This window comes from Phalaenopsis equestris, unplaced genomic scaffold (assembly GCF_001263595.1).
Source record: "Phalaenopsis equestris unplaced genomic scaffold, ASM126359v1 Scaffold000002, whole genome shotgun sequence".
Taxonomy (NCBI): domain Eukaryota; kingdom Viridiplantae; phylum Streptophyta; class Magnoliopsida; order Asparagales; family Orchidaceae; genus Phalaenopsis; species Phalaenopsis equestris.
Window position 1 is genome coordinate 33845642 of NW_018164444.1, and position 19166 is coordinate 33864807.

Consider the following 19166-nt stretch of genomic DNA (forward strand, 5'->3'; position numbering starts at 1 on the left):
TTTATTATGTCTTTTATCTTTCAACCCTTCATCTTAAAATCTAAAACTAATAATCGATGTCGAGCACTTAAATTTTTACTTGGAATCACCTTATAATTTTTATATTTTCAACAATCTTTTTTCTCATAAGAAAATAATCAATTTTTGTTTTGTTAGATCTATTCATGCAAATATTTTTTCTTAAATTTAGGATTTGTAATAACAAAATCATAAACTAAAATAAAATCCAATATGACTCTACCTTCTTAGTTAATCATTTCAAAACTGTAGTCATCATGAATATTTCTAAAATCTTCTACCACTCTACTATTTCCATTTAAATCTTCTTCAATAAAAGGTTTTTCTGCAAGAGGTATCATTTGTATTAATTCTACTATGTTTTTTTAAAATTTTTCTTTTGGACATATATCTAAACTTATATGAGGAGCATAAACACTTATAACATCAATAATCTTAGTATCAACAACAATCTTTAGGATTATAATTCTATTAATTTTTATAACATTATATTTCAAACTCTTATATATAATTGCATCCACACCATTTCTAGTACAACTCCTATTTTAATTTTTATAACATTATCTTTCAAACTCTTATAAAATTGATGCAATCATTTTTTATTGTGCTTCTAAAAACCCTCTTATAATTTGGATTTAAGGATTTAAATAACAAATTAAACCACAAATGCTCAAAAATAATAATTGAATATTCGTAACTAAAATGTCATTTTTTGTTTCACCATCAAATGATAAAAAAGTTAATATTTTTTTGCCTTTTATAAGATTAATTAATTACTTTTTTACTCGTCTCTTTTATTTTTTGACATTCTCTCACATGTTGACGAATTAGTGTAGTAGTTCCTGTTTTAAATTTGTGAAATTTGGTGCGACAACGTACACATTGCCAAAAAGGAGTTGAAACCCTTTTGATTGTAAATATTGCCTTAGCAAAATTCTTCTATATGATGGGCTTTCTCTTCCTACCCCTCTTAGAACTAGTAGACTTTTTTATTACTATCATTAGCAATCAAAACCTACTGCTCTGTGTTTTGTGAGGCAAGATTCACATTTTCATTGCTATTTTCAACTTCCAATAGTAGTTCATTGCTAGATGATTCTGTTTGTGAAGATCTAATATGAACATAATTGTGCACTATAGATAAATAGATGTAAATAATTAGTAGCCCTTTAAAATCTAACAATATGCTACCATAATAAAAATTATAAATTTATGATAATTGGTAGCAGAGCCAGCAAATACTTTTTCTCAATTCCGTCAAAAAATTGTGTAAATGCATGATAGAATCAACATTTTCCTAAACAAACTTTAATTATATACATAGTGTGAAATGTTACCAACACCTTTAATAGCAAGAGTGTAATTAACATTATCATGCTTAGCAAATGTGCTAAACACTTTAAAATCCGGCAAGTATCTACTAAAAAAATTCAGGTATCAACTATCAAGAATGACCAACAACTGAAATCTAAGATATAAAGCAAAAAAAATGATCCACAAACCACATTTTGGCCGACAATTGCAAGCTATCTTGCATTTGTCTAGTAAAGGTGTTAAGCACCACAAAATCCAGCAAAAAATTACTAAAAATTCGTATATATCAGCTATCAATACCAGTCAACAATTGAAATCTAATATATAAAGCAATCAAAAGACCCACAATGGCCACAATCCATATCTCAACTGAGAGTTTTCCAAATTATTATAATATCTCATCATATCTCCATAATACAGTAGTATTCCAGACTCCAATAAGGAATCTACCTTGTATACCAACAAAATGCAAGATGACAATTGCTTAAACATGGAAAAAACTTACTTCTTCATAAGTTAAATTCGTAAAGCAAGCATGGCAATATGTTTGTAAATGAATGCAACTGAATAAATGATATGCACATATAAACTTGAATAGTATCCTCATAGAATCTAAAAGAACTTCTGTATCCCAAAGCACAATTATACTACGCTTATATATTAAAACTACCGAACAAATGTCTTGAAGGACTTAAATTTAAACTTGATATTATAATTCAATAGCTAAACCACAAAAGCATTCTCTGAATTAAAACAAAAATATTCCAAAAAAATTTCCTTACGTCATTATTTTTTAAAACTTCTTTGATGAATAAAAAAAAGATTAAACTTAAAATGAAAATCATTAATTGAAACGCTAATTAACTGCAAGAAACAAGATTGCTGATTTGCTGTAAATAAAATCATTTGCAACCTAATATTACATTTCCGATTTATTCTAATTTCTAACTGAAATGAAAGCACTCCAACTTCTGTTACATTTTGAAGAACAGAAAGAAATGAATCCAGCTCTCCTTCCATAGTTCCACCAAAAAACTTAAAAAACCCTAAATATAAAACTAAACCCTTCAAAATTTTTTCTCGGCTTTTCTATTTCAACAGAAAATAAAAAATTGCAGCATGGGAGAGAAGTTTAACTAAAATAGTACCAATCTACCACCTAAATACAAAATCATAATAAGAATAGATTGAAGAAGAGAGAAGAAGGACAACACCTGTTTGCGACTGACACGGGACGACTCCCGTGCTGGGGTTTTCTTGATAGAAGCGGGAGCCTTCTCACGCATGGACCAAATTAGTTTAGGTCTTCTCATGTATGTGGAGTTAGCCGGTTTCTTATGTTAACTCCTATCAATCGTGCTAGTATATATTCATTTTTTTAATGTTCTAGGGTTAGTTTACTGTGTGTTTTGTATCGGGATAGTCGCCAACATCTCTTCTTTCTTTCAAAACATGTATCATAGGATTTTAGGTGGTGCTTCGTGTGCATCGTAGCCTCCAAGTGGTGGTTATTCCTTTCCAACTTCTTCACACCCCTACCTTCACTGCCACTGTCATCTTTCTCGGCTGCAGCTGCTCGGACAACTTCAACTATCTTCCATGCAGTTCTCCACCTCCCAACAACCATCCTTCCTCAAACCTTATTTCCACCTCCAGAAACAACGTCCTCCTTCCAACTTGTTGCCGCCATCCAGTACTCTCGCTTCTCTCATTCTACCTTGCTGCTTGCACCCAAAGCCGGCCACACTCCGCTCGAGACCGACCACATTTTTGCTGCCAACGTGCTAGATAGCCCTTCTGCATCAATCCCTGTTGCTTGCTTGCAGCCTGGACCATTGTTAATCGTTGTCGTGCAGTTGTCTGCTTGCCAACCGTCTCATCCACCTCTCCGCCTCTCTTAGTTATAGAGTTTTTGCGTCGCGTCTGTTTGTTGTATTTTCTCTTTAAAGTGTGTTGGTTGTAACGTCTATTTGCTTATGTAATACTATTTATTTTTTTCTCTATTGTGATTTGGGTTAACTCCATTATCAATAACTCCCCTTAGAAAAATTCAAATATTATGAAGCAATATAAGAGAAGACAAAACCTAACACAATTCTCAACAAATCCTGTAAAAAGCTTACTGCTGCAATGAATTCATACAATTAAACAAATACTCTTACTGCCTGACTGTTGAGTGGTGATGAGGCGGCAATGACAAAATGTGAGCAAACAAAACTCTTTGGCCAGCTTTTTTCACGTTTCACTCTTAGGACCGAAAGAAACCAAGTAAAGTGTAATGAATGAGGAGGAATGAGGCAGCGGTGTAAAGTGTCAGCTTGTTAGGGTTTTTCTTTTAATTTATTTTTTTAGATATTATAATTTAGGATGAATGGATGATGGATCTTATCTTTGAGATTAAAAGAGGATTTATTATATTTTTTAATTTGATTTATTTCAAATTTAATATTTGCTAGATTGTAACTGGTTAAAAATATATTAAAATAACATTTCTCATTTATTATATATATATATATATATAATTATTTAATTCATTCATGTTCGGCTTGTTTACAATTTGAGCTTAAAAATTTGTTCATGTTCGAATTGTTTACTTAACGAAGGAGCCGAACACGAGCTATTCACGAACAATGAGCTATTTTGACAACAGTATGTGTATGGAATTGCCCCTTAAAAATTAATTTAACATTTTAATTTATTAAACATTTTAAGCTTTTGCATTTCATTTTAAAAAATCATCTTACGAGTATCGTCTAAAATTTTGTACCAATAAAGTACGTTCACTTTCATTTCCTTTTCCAAATCTATTTCATTTCTACATGCTCGGGTACGATAATCTTCCATGCTAGTACCCTTTGGGATTATTCCTTGGATTGATTGATGCATTTATTTCATTAAATTTCTTTCAAGCATTTGAAATATATGTTAACTTTTCATTGTGAACACAATATATGAAATCTTTTTAAAATATATTTTAACACTTTGTGACTTTTTTAATTTAAACGGTTGATTAATTTTTATTAATAACAATCTTGAACCAAGCATTTTAACCATGGATGCATTTAAATTTAAAATAACTAAAATTAGTACAAGTGGAAAGGTAAGTGCTCACCTTAATGTTTGAACAATTTATTTGTCGCTTCATTTTTAGTCTTCACTTTCTTTAGCGTAAGACATGTTTACATAAATTATTTGTTAAATTTTAATGTTTATAACTTAATATCATACTACATTTCTAGATAATTAACTATATTCAGTTTGCTAAATTCTAATTTCTTTAAGCATGCTAATTTACTGAATATTTATAAAATAATTTGATAACGTAGACAGCATACTCTTTAATTAAATTTCTTAAAATTTAAAGCAAATTGTAGCGTTTCTAATTAATTGCATACCTCAGAGTAGGTTTTTTTCTTTGCACAATTCGTTGTTACAACTTCCTATAGCTCAATCTCCAATCATCTCTACCAAACTTATTATTGTGAATTATTCAAAACTCTAAAACACTAGGTTAAATTTAATCTCATTCCAAATCTGTATATTTATACTTATACTGCTTCTATCTGCTGAATTGGTATGTTGAACTGTTTATTGATCTGAGGCAAGAAAATGACATGGAATTTTTGGGATCGGATGAGGAATTGTGGTGGGACAATTTTTTTACTTTTAAGATGTAGTCGTAACATAAATATTTTATTAGAAAAGAAAAAAACAATAAAAATTGCTTGCTTGTCTAGGTTTTTGAACTACTTATATATTCATCTTCAATGTCATTAACATTCTCCTCACCTCTACATTGTGTACGCTTCTAAGAATGTCGGAGCAAAAGACCCTAGCGTTGCTTGATCTCATGTGGTCCAATTCAGCTTGAGCATTCTTTCAGGATGACTCGGGTCTTCTCGGGCTTCTGGAATTCAGTTGACACAAGATGCATAGATGTTACTGTAAGATTTTGAGGGGCTTAGCATTCCCTTACTAAATGAGAAATTATAAAACTATGTTGGCAGAGAAGTATAGGAAGTGAGTTAACAGACTAGCATTGGGCACATGATAAAATGATGGAGGCCATTGGTGTGCAATTGCTCTCATTGAAGAATCTGGTGTTAGTACCCTTCAAGTTCTTTGAGGAAGTTGATGATTGTAGATTGTTTTCTAGTTGCCAATAGAAAGCCAGAGCTCTGGTGCTTGGGGGTTGGGGCATGCAAAAATTGTGGGCGGGGTGACGTTTTTGAGGATTCTTCTTGGGGCCTTGTCTTTGAAGGCCAGCACTGTGCAAATCTTGGTCAATTCAATACATTTTAATATTCGTAGAGGCTCCAATTAGCCTTTCTACGTGATCCATTCTCACAGTTATATTAATGTAGCGACACCAATCTGGGGTTCCTAGAAGGGGTGAAAAAAATCAAGGGAGGTGTTAGGATATTAATTGGATAGGCAACAGAGGAGGGAGGAGGGAGGAGGGACGGCGACAGAAATCTGGCACAATCAGTGGGTTGATAGCAGCTTGGTAGCCGGAAAACTGCCGATAGGTTTTAGAACCGTCGGAGTAGGAGGTTGTTGGATGTTTGACAGAGATTACCCCTTCAATCTAATCCGGCTAAGGATACACCACTCCAAATAGCAAAAAACAGAGAACAATAGTCCCAATATAGCATAAATCAAAACAAAAATCCCAAAACCTGAAAATAACAACATATAAATATTTCTACTCAAATTAACTTTAATTTTACTTAAAATACTATTAAAAAAGGGGCTCACAAGGGCTGCCGCAGCAAAGCAGCAGGAAAATCCTGCTATAGAGGTTCCACAAGATGGAATCCTGCCCGTTTGATCCTGTGATTGGGGGATCCCGCTCCTTCATTCGCACCTAATGCAGTTTCACTTTTCTGAACCCACATCCTACATTCTGCATCAGCGTCCCGCACCTTGCAGATTATTATATCACTGTCAATAGCAAATTTGATTTCAGCTTTTTGCTTGAATGGATTTAATGTATTATTTTGCTCAGTTCTACTTTATTATAAAAAGTGTATGTGTTGGAGATCACGCCAGTGTAACTGAACTGATATTCAAATCTTTTTGCCTCTCCTTGACATATATCTCCTCTGGTGCTTCTGCCAGCCTTGAGAATTGGTTTTTTGGATTATAAATATGAATAATATGATTTATTCTAATTCAAACTTAACAATATTGATACATTGTTGCCATTGTTTCTTGGCCAAAAAATTTTTTATATACGACTGTTCTGAATCTTTATTCCATATTCATTTTCTTCCAGGTTCGTTCCTTGGCTGCGGAATCTTCTAGGGCGTATCAAGGTGGACCACTCGAGGCAACTTTTTATCGAGAAGCACCCTTTGTAAATGTTGAACTCTCAAATTCTTTCAAGTACCCTACGAAATATGAACAAATGTTGAACTGGTTCGCCGTGAATCTTGAGGGGGAGCATTCCGCGATGGATGGACAAATACTCCAAGAGCATACTGAATATGTTGTATATTCTATTCATAGGGTAACTACTTTAATTTTGTTTATTTTAGAAATGCCATGATTTATACAACTTATGAGATTTGTTTAACATTGTTATTTAAAGTTATATCACCATCTTTTATATCATATCAAAACACCATCCATTTAACTTGTAGAAACTGAAATACACCTTTTCATGCACAGGCAAGGTGGTATGTACATAAAAATTAAAGTTTTGGTGTTAGATCTGTAAATACATAAGAATTGAGTGGCTTGTATGTAAATCTTCCTAATACTATTCATGTAAAGGAAATAACTTTTCGCTTGTAGATTTTAAACACCCAGATAATGTTGATATTCTATACTTATTTTGATCATTTGTAAGTATTATGTAATTTATAGATATTGGATTTGTATAAAGATTCTCATGAAGCAAGATTGAAAGGAGCTGATGCCTCTGGAGGCTCGCCCAATAGTGTAATATTGGTGGGCCATTCTATGGGCGGATTCGTAGCTAGAGCTGCAGTAATTCACCCACACTTGCGAAAGTCAGCAGTTGAGACTATCTTAACCCTCGCTAGCCCTCATCAGTATGTTTTGCTTCAATTACCATGTAAATATGATTTCGTTTATTCTGTAAATACATTTGGGTTATAAATAATTTATGGTCTTTTTGCAGGGCACCTCCTATTGCATTGCAGCCATCTTTGGGTCATTATTTTTCGCAAGTTAATCGCGAATGGAAAATGAGGTTCATGGCCGGTCATGCTTTTCATGGCTCCAAACTCTCCCATGTTCTTGTTATATCTGTTTCTGGTGGAATTTATGATTACCAGGTTTGACCTTTCATCTTGAACTCTTTTCTTCAATGTGTATGTTGTTTTACAGTATTACATTGTGCTGTTTTCACATGCTTCATTTTTTAACCTTTCTTGTCTTACTTTTATGTTTTTTTAGGAGTATTTAGTTTTCTATTGCCTGGTAAAATTTCTCTAATTTCTTTGCTATACTCTTTGTTGGATACTACTGCATCATTTGCCTTGATGTTCATTATGTTAGCAAAATTTTTTCTTCAACATGGCGCTTTGTATCATCTTGCTTGTCCTCATTCATTTAACACGCTTATAACTCATGACTTTAATAATAAATGTGTTTGCATATTCTAATTTAGTTATCAATAATTGATTTTATGCAATGAACACTTTATACATTTTTTGTTTTTTGCTGTCAAAATAGCTAATTTATGTGAAATTTATGGTATTTGTCTTTCTTAGGTTCGGTCAAAGTTGGCTTCTTTAGATGGCATTGTTCCTTCCACGAATGGTTTTATGATAAGTAGTTCTAGCATGAAGAACGTATGGCGTTCAATGGAGCACCAGACTATTCTTTGGTGCAATCAATTAGTCGTCCAGGTTTGGTACACAATTATTCTAGCAAAAGAGTATTTTTTTCCAATTATTTTTCTAGTGGCATATTTCATGCTCTAAACATTTTGATGCATTTTACAGATATCACATACACTTCTTACTTTGATAAATCCTGAAAACAGACGACCGTATACAAATTTGGAGAAAAGGCTTCTTATTTTTACCAGAATGTTGCAAAGTGGTTTACCTCAGAGTTTGGGGCTGATAAAACTAAGACAATCATCATCAACTTCTCAAAACCATCCCGTTGTTGGTGCACAGGATGCTACAGGTATATGTGATTTTTTTGTTGTATTTAAGTCTAATGATTTCTTTCCATGTTTTACCATAATTATTTATATCTAATTAAATTTTTTTGGGTGCACGGATACCTAAAGTATAATTAAACTTAAATAATTATGAACATAGAATTCTGTGCAGTTAAATCAAGACAAAGCTATTCATTCAATCTATTATCTCATTTTGAACATAAAAATGAGGTCTACCAGCCTGTGTATAAAAAGTTAGGATATTAATAGCATATCTGACAATCCTATAAAATAATGAAGAATCGTATACCAGTTATAAGGTTAATGTCGTAACATTGAAGTGTATGACACGAACACTCGTTTTTTTTATTTTTTAAAATATATGATACAGATACTATAAATATAATTAAATAAACATAATATTAAGAGAAAAATAAAAAATTGAATAATATTAACATTGACTTTTGATTTAATGGATAACAAGATAGATCTATTCTATCTTTTAAATAATAAGTATTTTTTTATTTTTAGATACAAAATATGTATTATCTATGTTTATTGTTAATTTTTTTTAAATTTTAATTCCTTAAAAAAGGGATAATTTTAAATATTATTTTTATTTTTATAAATCAGACATGTCAGAGCTATTTCCGACATTTGTTAGGGGCATATTGGTGCGTGTCTGTGCTCAAGGCGTGTCCAATATTGCATGGCTTCTTTATCAAGAGTATCATTGCATTATAGTCCATTAATAAATAGTAGTTACTTTTCTTGAGGCGAGAGCTACAAAATTTAAATTTTATCTGAACTTAACCACAACATTTGGCGGGTCGATTCTAAGATCCTATGCAATACAATTGCTCATAAGCATGAGTACATCGATGGAGATATTTCAATAAATTATTAATCGAAATTGGTGCAACCTAATCAATTGGACCTACCCTATAATCATTCTAAACTAACAACTATCCCAAAGTTAAGATGAAAATAATCATGATTAAACCAATTATATTAAATAAAACTGTATGACGAAATCATGAAGATATCAAAAAGATAGAAGAGGAAAAGGATTATCTGCAACTCTAGTTCAAAGATAGAGGTGAAATGAAGGTTAAGCTTTTATGTTTAGTTGCCTATGATTTCTCTCAACAAGAGGAGGACGACTCTCTATAGATTTTAGGTGGAGGAAGCAGGAGTTGCTATTGCTGCGATGGGAAGGATCCCTAGCTTTCGTCGATTGAAGGAGGAGGTGATGAAGGTGTGGTGGCTGCTGGTTGAAAGGGGAAGCCGTTTGGAGGGATTTGGGGGAAGAAAGAAGGGTGAAGGTGGCTGATGACTTAGAGCTCTGAAAGAGGGAAGGAGGCTCAATTGGGAGGATTTGAGGCTATGGAGGAGGAGAAAATATTGCGTTCAAAGTACATACTGTGCGGACTTCAATAATATAGTGTCATTTGTAAAGTGGTGAGACTGGATTTTTGCTAATTAAAAAAAATGAAAAAAGCTATTTTTTATGTGACTGAGCCCGAAGACCACCCAGTGGTATTCTGGTGATATTATTGTGGCATTTTGGTGGTATTGTGGTAATATTCTGGTGGTATATCGGTGACATTCTAGTGATATTTTGGTGGTATTATTGTGATATTCTGGTGGTATTTTATTGGTATTATTGTGATATTCTGGTGATATTCTTGTGATATTTTAGTGATATTCTTATATTAATTTGGTAGAATTTTAGTGATTTTATGGCGGTATTATTATAGTATTTTGATGATATTCTGGTGGTATTATTATTATATTATGGTGATATTCTTGTGATATTTTAGTAATATTCTTGTGGTATTTTTGTGATATTCTGGGGATATTCTAGTGGTATTATGAAGGTTATGCTAGTATACCAGAATACGAACATAATATCACAAGAATACCACAAGAATAATATCAAAATATCATAATAAAACCACAAGAATACCACTAAAATACCACAATAATGCCACCATAATACCACTATAATATCACTAGTATATCACCAAAATACCATTATAATACCACAAGAATAATACCAAAATACTACAATAATACCACTGAAATTCCACCATAATACTACTCTAATATCACTAGAATATCACCATAATACTACTATAATACTACTATAATACCACTGTACTATCGTCAGAATCTCACAAAAATGTCACAAGAACTATAATATCACAAGAATATCACCAGAATACCACCAGACGGTCTTCAGGCCACCACTATAATACCTTAATAATATTACTAGAATATTACCATGATATCACCAAAATGCCATAATAATACCACAAAAATATTATCAAAGTGTCACCATAATACCACAATAATATCACCATAATAGCACCAGAATACCACCAGAATATCACTATAATAGCACCAGAATACCACCGGACGGTCTTCGGGCCGGGTCGCTTGAAAAAATAGCTTTTTTTCATATTTTTTTAATTTGCAAAAACCCGGTCCCACCACTTTACCAATGACATTGTTTTATTGGAGTTCATACGGTACGTAATCCGGATGCAATATTTTCTTGTGGAGGAGAGGCCTGCATTGCCCTAGTTCATTCATTCTCAAATCAGTAGGGGAGACGAGAAGGAAGAGTTTCCAAGCATGAGAAGTACGTGAGTGAATGGCCCAAAGGCAATTAAAGAGATTGTAATTGGGTTTGATTTGTGATAGGAGAGGCGAGGGTGGCTGGCTTTGCATGTGATTGGTCTGGTGCTGACCAGTCCAGGATTTAACAGCTTTATATAGGAACCTTTTCACCAAACAATCTCCAGATGGCTTATCCCAGTATAACAAGCTGATTTAGGAAACTTACTGGGTTGAGGGAAGGGGTTGTTCTTCCAAGGACAATAAGGTGGAACTGACTTGATGAATACTGAAAGATAGATATGGCTGAAGCTGTCTTCGACAATCCCAAGAAACAGGAATTCATTGCCTGATGCCTTAGATAACCACGGGAAAGGGATTTATATGCTTTTGTAACTGATTGTGGTGAAGTTTTGGACTGTTACTTTATCTTCTCCTTTTCAACTCTCCTAACTCGGAGAATCCACTCTAAAATAGGGAACTCCTCCCATTTTCAGGATAACCTGAAACTAAATCTGTCAAAAACTCTCCTTATTTCTAAAGGAGCCTCTTATTTACTACATTAACCTTATGAAAGAAAGAAAAGAAGCTTGGCCCTCTTATAATTAATTAATTATTGAAAGGAGCCCTTCTAGTTCTGTGCCATGCTGCTGACTTCCTTGAGTTATGTCGGCGGGAAACTTGCTTTCTTTCATGAATTATGGATGCAAACTTCTCTATCTTTAAGTGGAAATTTGCTTTCTTTCATGACATTGATTTATAGCTGGATTTACTTTTAGTTTACTTCCGCAATTATATGCTTATATGACTTATATTGTGCATCATATTGGCAACCTTAAAAATCATCTTATGTTTGATTTTTTCTTGTACTGTACTTACATTTTAGTAGATTTCATGGTTTGCCTTACACCTGCGTTAGATTTCAATATCATCCTATGTCACAATGATACTACTACTTGAAAGTATATATTATTTCTTGCAAATACTTAACGATAATATTAATATATGTGTTGGGACCATATTTTGATTATTTTTTTTCATTGTAATTTATTTGATTATTTATCTTGTTCGCAGGATTGCAAATTGATGGATTTTCTTCTTGCCCACCATTTTTTCGCTGGAGAGGTGATGTACTTGAGAAAGATCTTTACATTCACTCAACTTCTGTCACCGTGCTAGCCATGGATGGGAGAAGGCGGTGGTTGGACATAAGAAATCAGGTTTGGTCACTTTAATCCCATATTTGATCTTTGGCATCACACACTCTTGTTTGGGATCACTTTCATTTTTTATTTTTGTTTTTGATTTTGCTTTTGTTTTAAAAACATGTTTGTTTAGTATATTTTTTGTATGTTTTTATTTTTTATTTTAAAAATAAATTAGCTTGTTTTAAAAACAATCAAAACATCTAAAATTTGTTTTGATTGTTTTTAAAAAGAACTGAAGATGTTAGAACATACCAAATTTGTTTTTTAAGTAAAAATATAAACAAAACAAAAGAAAAATAAAAATAAAAAACAAAAATCATAAGTGATCTTAAACGGCCCCTTGGTTTCTCCTGCTCCAGCAAATGAATGGTCTTGCATGCACACTTTGGCTTGCAGATGAATTTTTTTTCCTAACTGCTACCAAACTTTATTGTATTTGATATATTTGCTCGCACTGTATATTGTATGCTGCATTTCTGTCCGTACAATGGTAAAACTGTCTACTTGTGGTCAGGATCTAATTAATGACCTGTGTACTCACAGAGCTCAAATGGCAAAGAACACTTCATATTTGTAACAAATCTTGCTCCATGTTCTGGAGTTAGGCTTCACCTTTGGCCTGAGAAGCATGGATCATCAACAGGAGACAAAATGCTGCTTGAAAATGGAGTTCTGGAGGTGACTTCAAAAATGGTCTACATTCCAACTGGACCTGCTCCAAGGCAGGTACAATATACTCCAGTTTGTACCTTAATTTAGTTCGTAATTCTTTGTTCAAGTAGATCCCTGCAGGATTTACGTTCAGGATTTTTTAATTATTTATTTTATGAGCAAATTGAATGAGTTGATATGCGTGCGGGCCGCTAATTTTCTATTTTTTTTATCAGATTGAACCAGGAAGCCAGACTGAGCAAGCACCTCCATCTTCAGTTCTAATATTAACACCCGAAGAAATGCAAGGATATAGGTTCCTAACTATATCTGTTGCTCCACGGCCGGTACTATTTTATTTTATCAATCAGCTCTATGCTACCGACTTACCTTCTAATTTATGAATATTTACTTGCATACCACTCAATTGTTATGTATTTACATATCTAACACCTAAACTGCAGTTTTTTACATAAATGCCACCTCCTCTATGCATGAAAAGCTGTACTTCACTTTTTATAAGTTAAAATGGTGGTATTTTTTATGTGATAGAAAGATTTAGGTTGTTTAATTGTGAAAAGTAAAGTTTTGATTTTATATATGTAAATATATAGGAATTTGGTGGTATATTGGTAAATAACTTTGCATTTGTTAATATTGACATACTATAGAACTTTCTGCTGAAAACTGCACTCAATTATACTGAATTGTGTATTTAAACTTTTTTACAGCTATAATTTAATGCATTAAAGAAATGGATTGTCTTCTTCTTCAGACTGTTTCAGGTCGCCCTCCCCCAGCTGTATCTATGGCAGTTGGACAGTTCTTCAATCCAAAGGACGGAGAGTGGGAATTTTCTCCCAATTTGCTCCTTCGCTCTACCTATTCTAAAGAGGTTCACCTTTTGTATTATGATTAAAGGATAGTTCTTTTTTTTTTTTTGGATTTGTACTGATTGATTGCTCTTCATCTACATACACGAAAAATGTTGGGAAATTTACATACATGGCACACAATTCTCATGTATTTACATATCTCACACCTAAACTTTCATATTTATATATGTAACACTTTGGTGCTTTAAACCTATAGATGAAAATGTGTATTTCACTTTTAAAAAGTGGTAACGGTGCTATTTTTGGTGCGATATTAAAGATTGAGTGCTGTGTATGTAAATATGAAAGTTTAGGTGTGAGATATGTAAATACATAAGAATTGTGTGCTATGTGTGTAAATGCCCCAAAAATGTTTCATTTTTTGTTAAGAATTTTTAGCAGCTGTGGAATTAATTTTTCATGCAGGAAATGCTTTTGAAGGAGGATCATGCTCTTGCATTGAATCTCTCGTTCTCTGTAAGCTTAGGTGTTTTGCCTGTAACTATATCATTGCAAACAGAAGGCTGTGGATTGAAAGACTCCGCTGATCATGTGGATGAAAGCAGTAAGCCTTTTTGGATGCTTTTATGTAGTTTCATTTCAAATGTAACTATTATCCAATTCTTCCGTTTCTGTCATTATGGGCATTTTATGTGGAAAATATATGCTGTTTTTTCGATGTAATTTTATATATTTCTTGAACCGTGTAACAGGTCTTTGCAGGTTACGCTGTTTCCCACCCGTAGGTCTTGCGTGGGATTCTGTTTCTGGCCTACATGTTATTCCTAACATCAACTCTGAAACTGTGATTGTTGATTCTTCGCCGGGGATGTGGGATTCCAGTCAGGGTTCTGACAGAACTAACGTATTTTTGTTGGTAAGAAATTAATTATGTTTCTGAGAAAAAAAAATTTAGTGATTGTTTCTAATGTTCCATGACCGTTTTTTCATATTCTTCAACCCAGCTCTTATCTATATTAGATCTGCTCTCCTGATCTGCTATTAATTGAATTTGGTATCTCATTAATTTGTCAAACATTTCCTTGACTCTTTCCATTTGAATTGTTAAATTCTAACATTTTTTGTTTTTTTGGTAGGTGGATCCTCATTGTTCTTATAAAATCAGTGTTGGTGTGTCTGTCACAACTGCTGCAAGCAGATTCTGTCTTCTCTATTCTTCACAGGTATATTTCTTATGTTTAAATTCTCCTATCTGTTTTACATGTACTTATTATTTTGTATTTGTGGAAACTTCGCCAAGCAGAGTTTTTTGGATAATGGTTGTCTGTTCATGCTTGTCCTGCCAGTGTCCAATTTCTTAGGCGTTGTATAGTTTTCGAAGTTTATAAAAGTGCTTTTCTCACACACACACGCACTCTCTTTCTACTCTATATTCCTCACGCTCTCTTTACCAGTGCCAGTTATGTCATAATATATTTCTGTAGTTATGAAATTTCCACCAAATACACTGATTTAACGCATGGTGGTAATGGATTTTAGATTATTCGGTGATTCATTTGAGTTTCCTGTACTAAATTAAGCTAAGTTTTTTCTATTACACGGTCAAGCTGTCATTTTCTATAACAAGACATTTTTATCCGACATGTTGTTACCAAAGGGGAGTGTTGTAGTTCTCCCGACAAAAGCCCACAAATGGGCCCACCATAACAAGACAATTTGACACCTGTAGGCCTCACACCAACAAAAAGGCTCGGAGGCCTGATTCTCAAAAAAGGAAAGAGAAAAGGAATACTTATCACATTCATAGCAGCTTTTATCCTGACACGCATCAAAAGAAAATAAAAAAGAAGGGGGGGGGGGGGGGGGACTCATCTTAGCTGATCCTCCGCTTTTATCCTGACATTCATAGCCACCTTCATTTTTGATCCTCTGCTATAGCATTTTTGCTCCCGTTATGTTACACTAATGAGTTCCCCTTTTCAAGATGTAGGTACAAATAGCGGGGAACCCTTCTCTCTCTCCTTATAGGGAGGGTAAGTCGTCTATCAAGAACAGTGGTCTCTGGACACAAGGACACCTTGGGGCGGCGAGCCTCAGTGACTGGACAGGACGCTGCTATGTTTCCGAAAATAGAAATAACAGAACCCGCATCACGATTAGTACAACCATTGGTATTGGCCCACTAGAAGCACGTGATAGGGCGATAATGCCAAACCCGCCGAGATGGTCGACTGCCAAAATCTAGACACTTGAGCAACTCGACCCACCCAAGGACCTCGCGGAGGGCGACCTATTGTCAACCTTAAAATTTGTGAAGCACATATGTAGGTACAAACAGAGGGAAACCCAAGCACTTAAAGTCGAGAAGGCCTGGTTTCCAGAGATGGTTATCCGCTGGCTAGCGAAATGATCCGTGAAAGAGTGGAAAGACAGTCCTCAAGGGTAATTCTAGCAGGTGACGATCAGATTCGCATGTAGCAAAAAGAGCAAACTCGGTTGAGGCAAATGCCTAATCGACTGAATATGTAGTGTCCTAGGACCAATGTAAGTCAGTCAGTTGGTATGTTTAACTGATCACTATAGACAACGGTTGAGGGCGTGATTGGCCTCCCAATAAACGATTTAAGTTGAACGAATCCTTAAAAAATTAAATAACGACCTATGAGGACAAGATATCCAAAATTTGAGGTTTAGCTCTAAAAGGTGGCCAAGACATCTGCAAGCGACGATATTCGCGACATGTCACAAAGGTCGCCTCAGATGCAAGTCTCTCCGGAGGCAACAACTCAACTGAATGGGATAAACAAAGTACTTCGGTTGGCTAGCCCATACGGCAGATCGACTCGCAAGATGAGCACACTATCAATCAAAACACGACCAATCCAAAATAAGTAGAAAAACGAATGTATTTTTTCCAAAATTAGCAAAAGGAATTACAAATGTTCTTGCTTTAACTTTCTCCTTTCAAATAAAAATGAAAGAAAAAGAAAAAAGGAAACTCTTCTTTTGAAAATATCTATGTGCAACAGTGCCCTAACGGGTAGCCAATCTTTCCTCGTTGCCCGAACCTCCATTTTGCTTGGAGACTTCATCAGTTTTATCAGGGATCAAGACAGGAACTCTTCCAGGTCGGAGTACTTGGGGCCGACCAAACCGTGATGAATAAATCATTGGATGGTTTAATACATCCCGCGCCTGAGCTCACTTGCTAAGCCGTCCTCGCACTCCTCCCTGGAAACGAACGAGGCATCTATTTCCCTCAACTCAAAAACCTCCTTTGTTAATACCCCTGTCGTAACAAGAGATTCCTGATTAGCCTCACCCATGTTCTACAGTTTCAACTGCAAAAGGTTTCGGTCGTTAGCGACCATCCTCAACTCCGCCTCAAAAGAGTCTATCTTCTTTCGAGCCTCCGTTAGAGTCAGCCCCTGGAAGTGAGCGACCTGTGCAACCATCAAAAGGAACTGATTTGTGTTCCGGAAAAGCTTTTGGCCGCCGCATTTTCCAATGTCCGGAAAAGCTTTTGGCCGCCGCATTTTCCAAGTTTCGGTAAAGGTCCTCAGACCATAGCAACTCCAATAGGAGCAACGACATGCCCTTATTCTCGGTTGATGGAGGGTGCCAGTCCCTAGACGTGTCCATAAGACTGAACCACTGGTCAATGTCAGTCTACATCCACTCGTTGCTCCTCTCGCGGGTTTATTCAAAGGCCTCCCTCCTCCCTTTCCACGGAGGGGGAGGAGGGGCCGCCACATCTTCTATTAGCTCTTTTTCTCCTATGACGGTGAAGGATCTTAGCCAGGAGATGAGGTTGCCCCCGATGACACACCAGTTAAGGAAGGGGAGAGGGGTCGACCAGCCTCCGCTCGCTCGGGCAAGGATATAAAAACAAACCATCGACCTGCGAGTCAAGTGGAGTAGCGACGGTCTGTGACGCGCCAGATGATACGTCGACTTTCTAGGAATTTCTCAAAAACAAAAGTTCTCCCGTCTCCTTCCCCTGCATGAACAAAATGATAAGCTCGTTTTCAAGCGATAACCGCGACCTTGCTGGTTACCTTATCTTGAATAACAACAACATTATGATCTGACATAGAGGTAAGATATTTCGATGCCATGCTGGAAGGGAGCTGGTCCTTGTTTCTTGCAGAATTATCTGGCCCCGATGTACGCTCCCGCTTATGGAGCTTGGCAAACAACTTTTACTTTGTTGCCTTTGCTTGGACCACCTCTTCAATATCCGAGAGACGCCACTGTTCCTTGGTCATTTTACACACCAGCACACGGGTAATCCGTCATCTTGGCGGTATACTGAGGGGTCGAGAGCGTACGACGGGTCAACATCTCTCTGGCAACCACCATGCACTCGGTGAGAGACCTCGGCTTGGGCACCGCACGTTCTGTCGCCTCAGTCTGGATTCTCCAGGTGCAAGAGCAAGAACTAACTAGAAACTTCTTCCACTCCTTTATTTTATTCTTTACTCTCAGCAAGTGGAGTTCCTTGCCCGTCGAAAACACAACAAAGCCCTCTTTATCGACCTTAAACGTGAAAAAAAATGCTTAAAGAGCTTGATTGGCAATGAAATACGCTCTCATCGACAAAAGAGGCCACGAAGTTCGGCAATACTTGCGTCGGAATAACCCCGTATGTATTGAATACACTTCAGAGCTCGTCGCACAAAGATAATCAAAGGCCGTACTTGAACTAGTGTCGGTAAAAGACTAGGTCCTTGTCCACGACATCCGTCGCTCGAGCCGACCCTAGTAGCTTCCGAAGAGTGACGTGATATGAAGAACGTACCTCCTCTACAATTGCGTCACCTCGTTTTCCGTCAAAAAATGAAGGCTCAACATCCTTGACAGAGCCATCAAGGGTTGGGGAATATTTTAGAACCATCGCATAACATAACGGACGACCGAAAATTGAAAATAAAAAAAAAAGAAATTGATGGCACAAAGAAGGAAACCAGAACCCGTAAAATGAAAAAGAACGGTCTCTTGCCATATTTTAGGGCAGACACAAAAAACGAAGTGAAATAACGATTAGTGTCACACTAAACATCTATTCAAATTTATTTAAATACTAATTTATTGTCATTAACATTATTACAAACCTCAAACAAAATATTTAATGAATAAGTTTTCCAAGGTCTTAGACGGGACATACCCCTTACAAGCTAACCTTTGGAGAACCATCTCTCTGTCTATTATAATCTGATCCACTCGATCAGTTTTGCGATGAAACTTACCCAGATCGATCTATTCACAGAGCACTCTCAATTTGTCTCGTAAGATGGCAACCTCCGCCTGTTCTCGCAGAAGGATCAACCGACACCGTCAGTGATCCAACCTCACCTGCTCGCTGCTCCACAG

General features: G+C 35.5%; 1 protein-coding gene across 4 annotated transcripts in view; it reads left to right on the plus strand.

Moving 5' to 3' along the window:
- Positions 1 to 19166, plus strand: part of LOC110022858 — a 60115-nt gene that overhangs the window by 7710 nt on the left and 33239 nt on the right. For all 4 annotated transcript variants that reach the window (XM_020722002.1, XM_020721995.1, XM_020721987.1 and 1 more), the window contains exons 2-13: positions 6611 to 6844; positions 7204 to 7391; positions 7481 to 7637; positions 8076 to 8213; positions 8310 to 8499; positions 12173 to 12318; positions 12850 to 13032; positions 13194 to 13304; positions 13733 to 13852; positions 14259 to 14397; positions 14546 to 14709; positions 14930 to 15016. In XM_020722002.1, the coding sequence (XP_020577661.1) occupies positions 6611 to 6844; positions 7204 to 7391; positions 7481 to 7637; positions 8076 to 8213; positions 8310 to 8499; positions 12173 to 12318; positions 12850 to 13032; positions 13194 to 13304; positions 13733 to 13852; positions 14259 to 14397; positions 14546 to 14709; positions 14930 to 15016 (1857 nt within the window). The remainder of the gene's footprint in view (positions 1 to 6610; positions 6845 to 7203; positions 7392 to 7480; positions 7638 to 8075; positions 8214 to 8309; positions 8500 to 12172; positions 12319 to 12849; positions 13033 to 13193; positions 13305 to 13732; positions 13853 to 14258; positions 14398 to 14545; positions 14710 to 14929; positions 15017 to 19166) is intronic.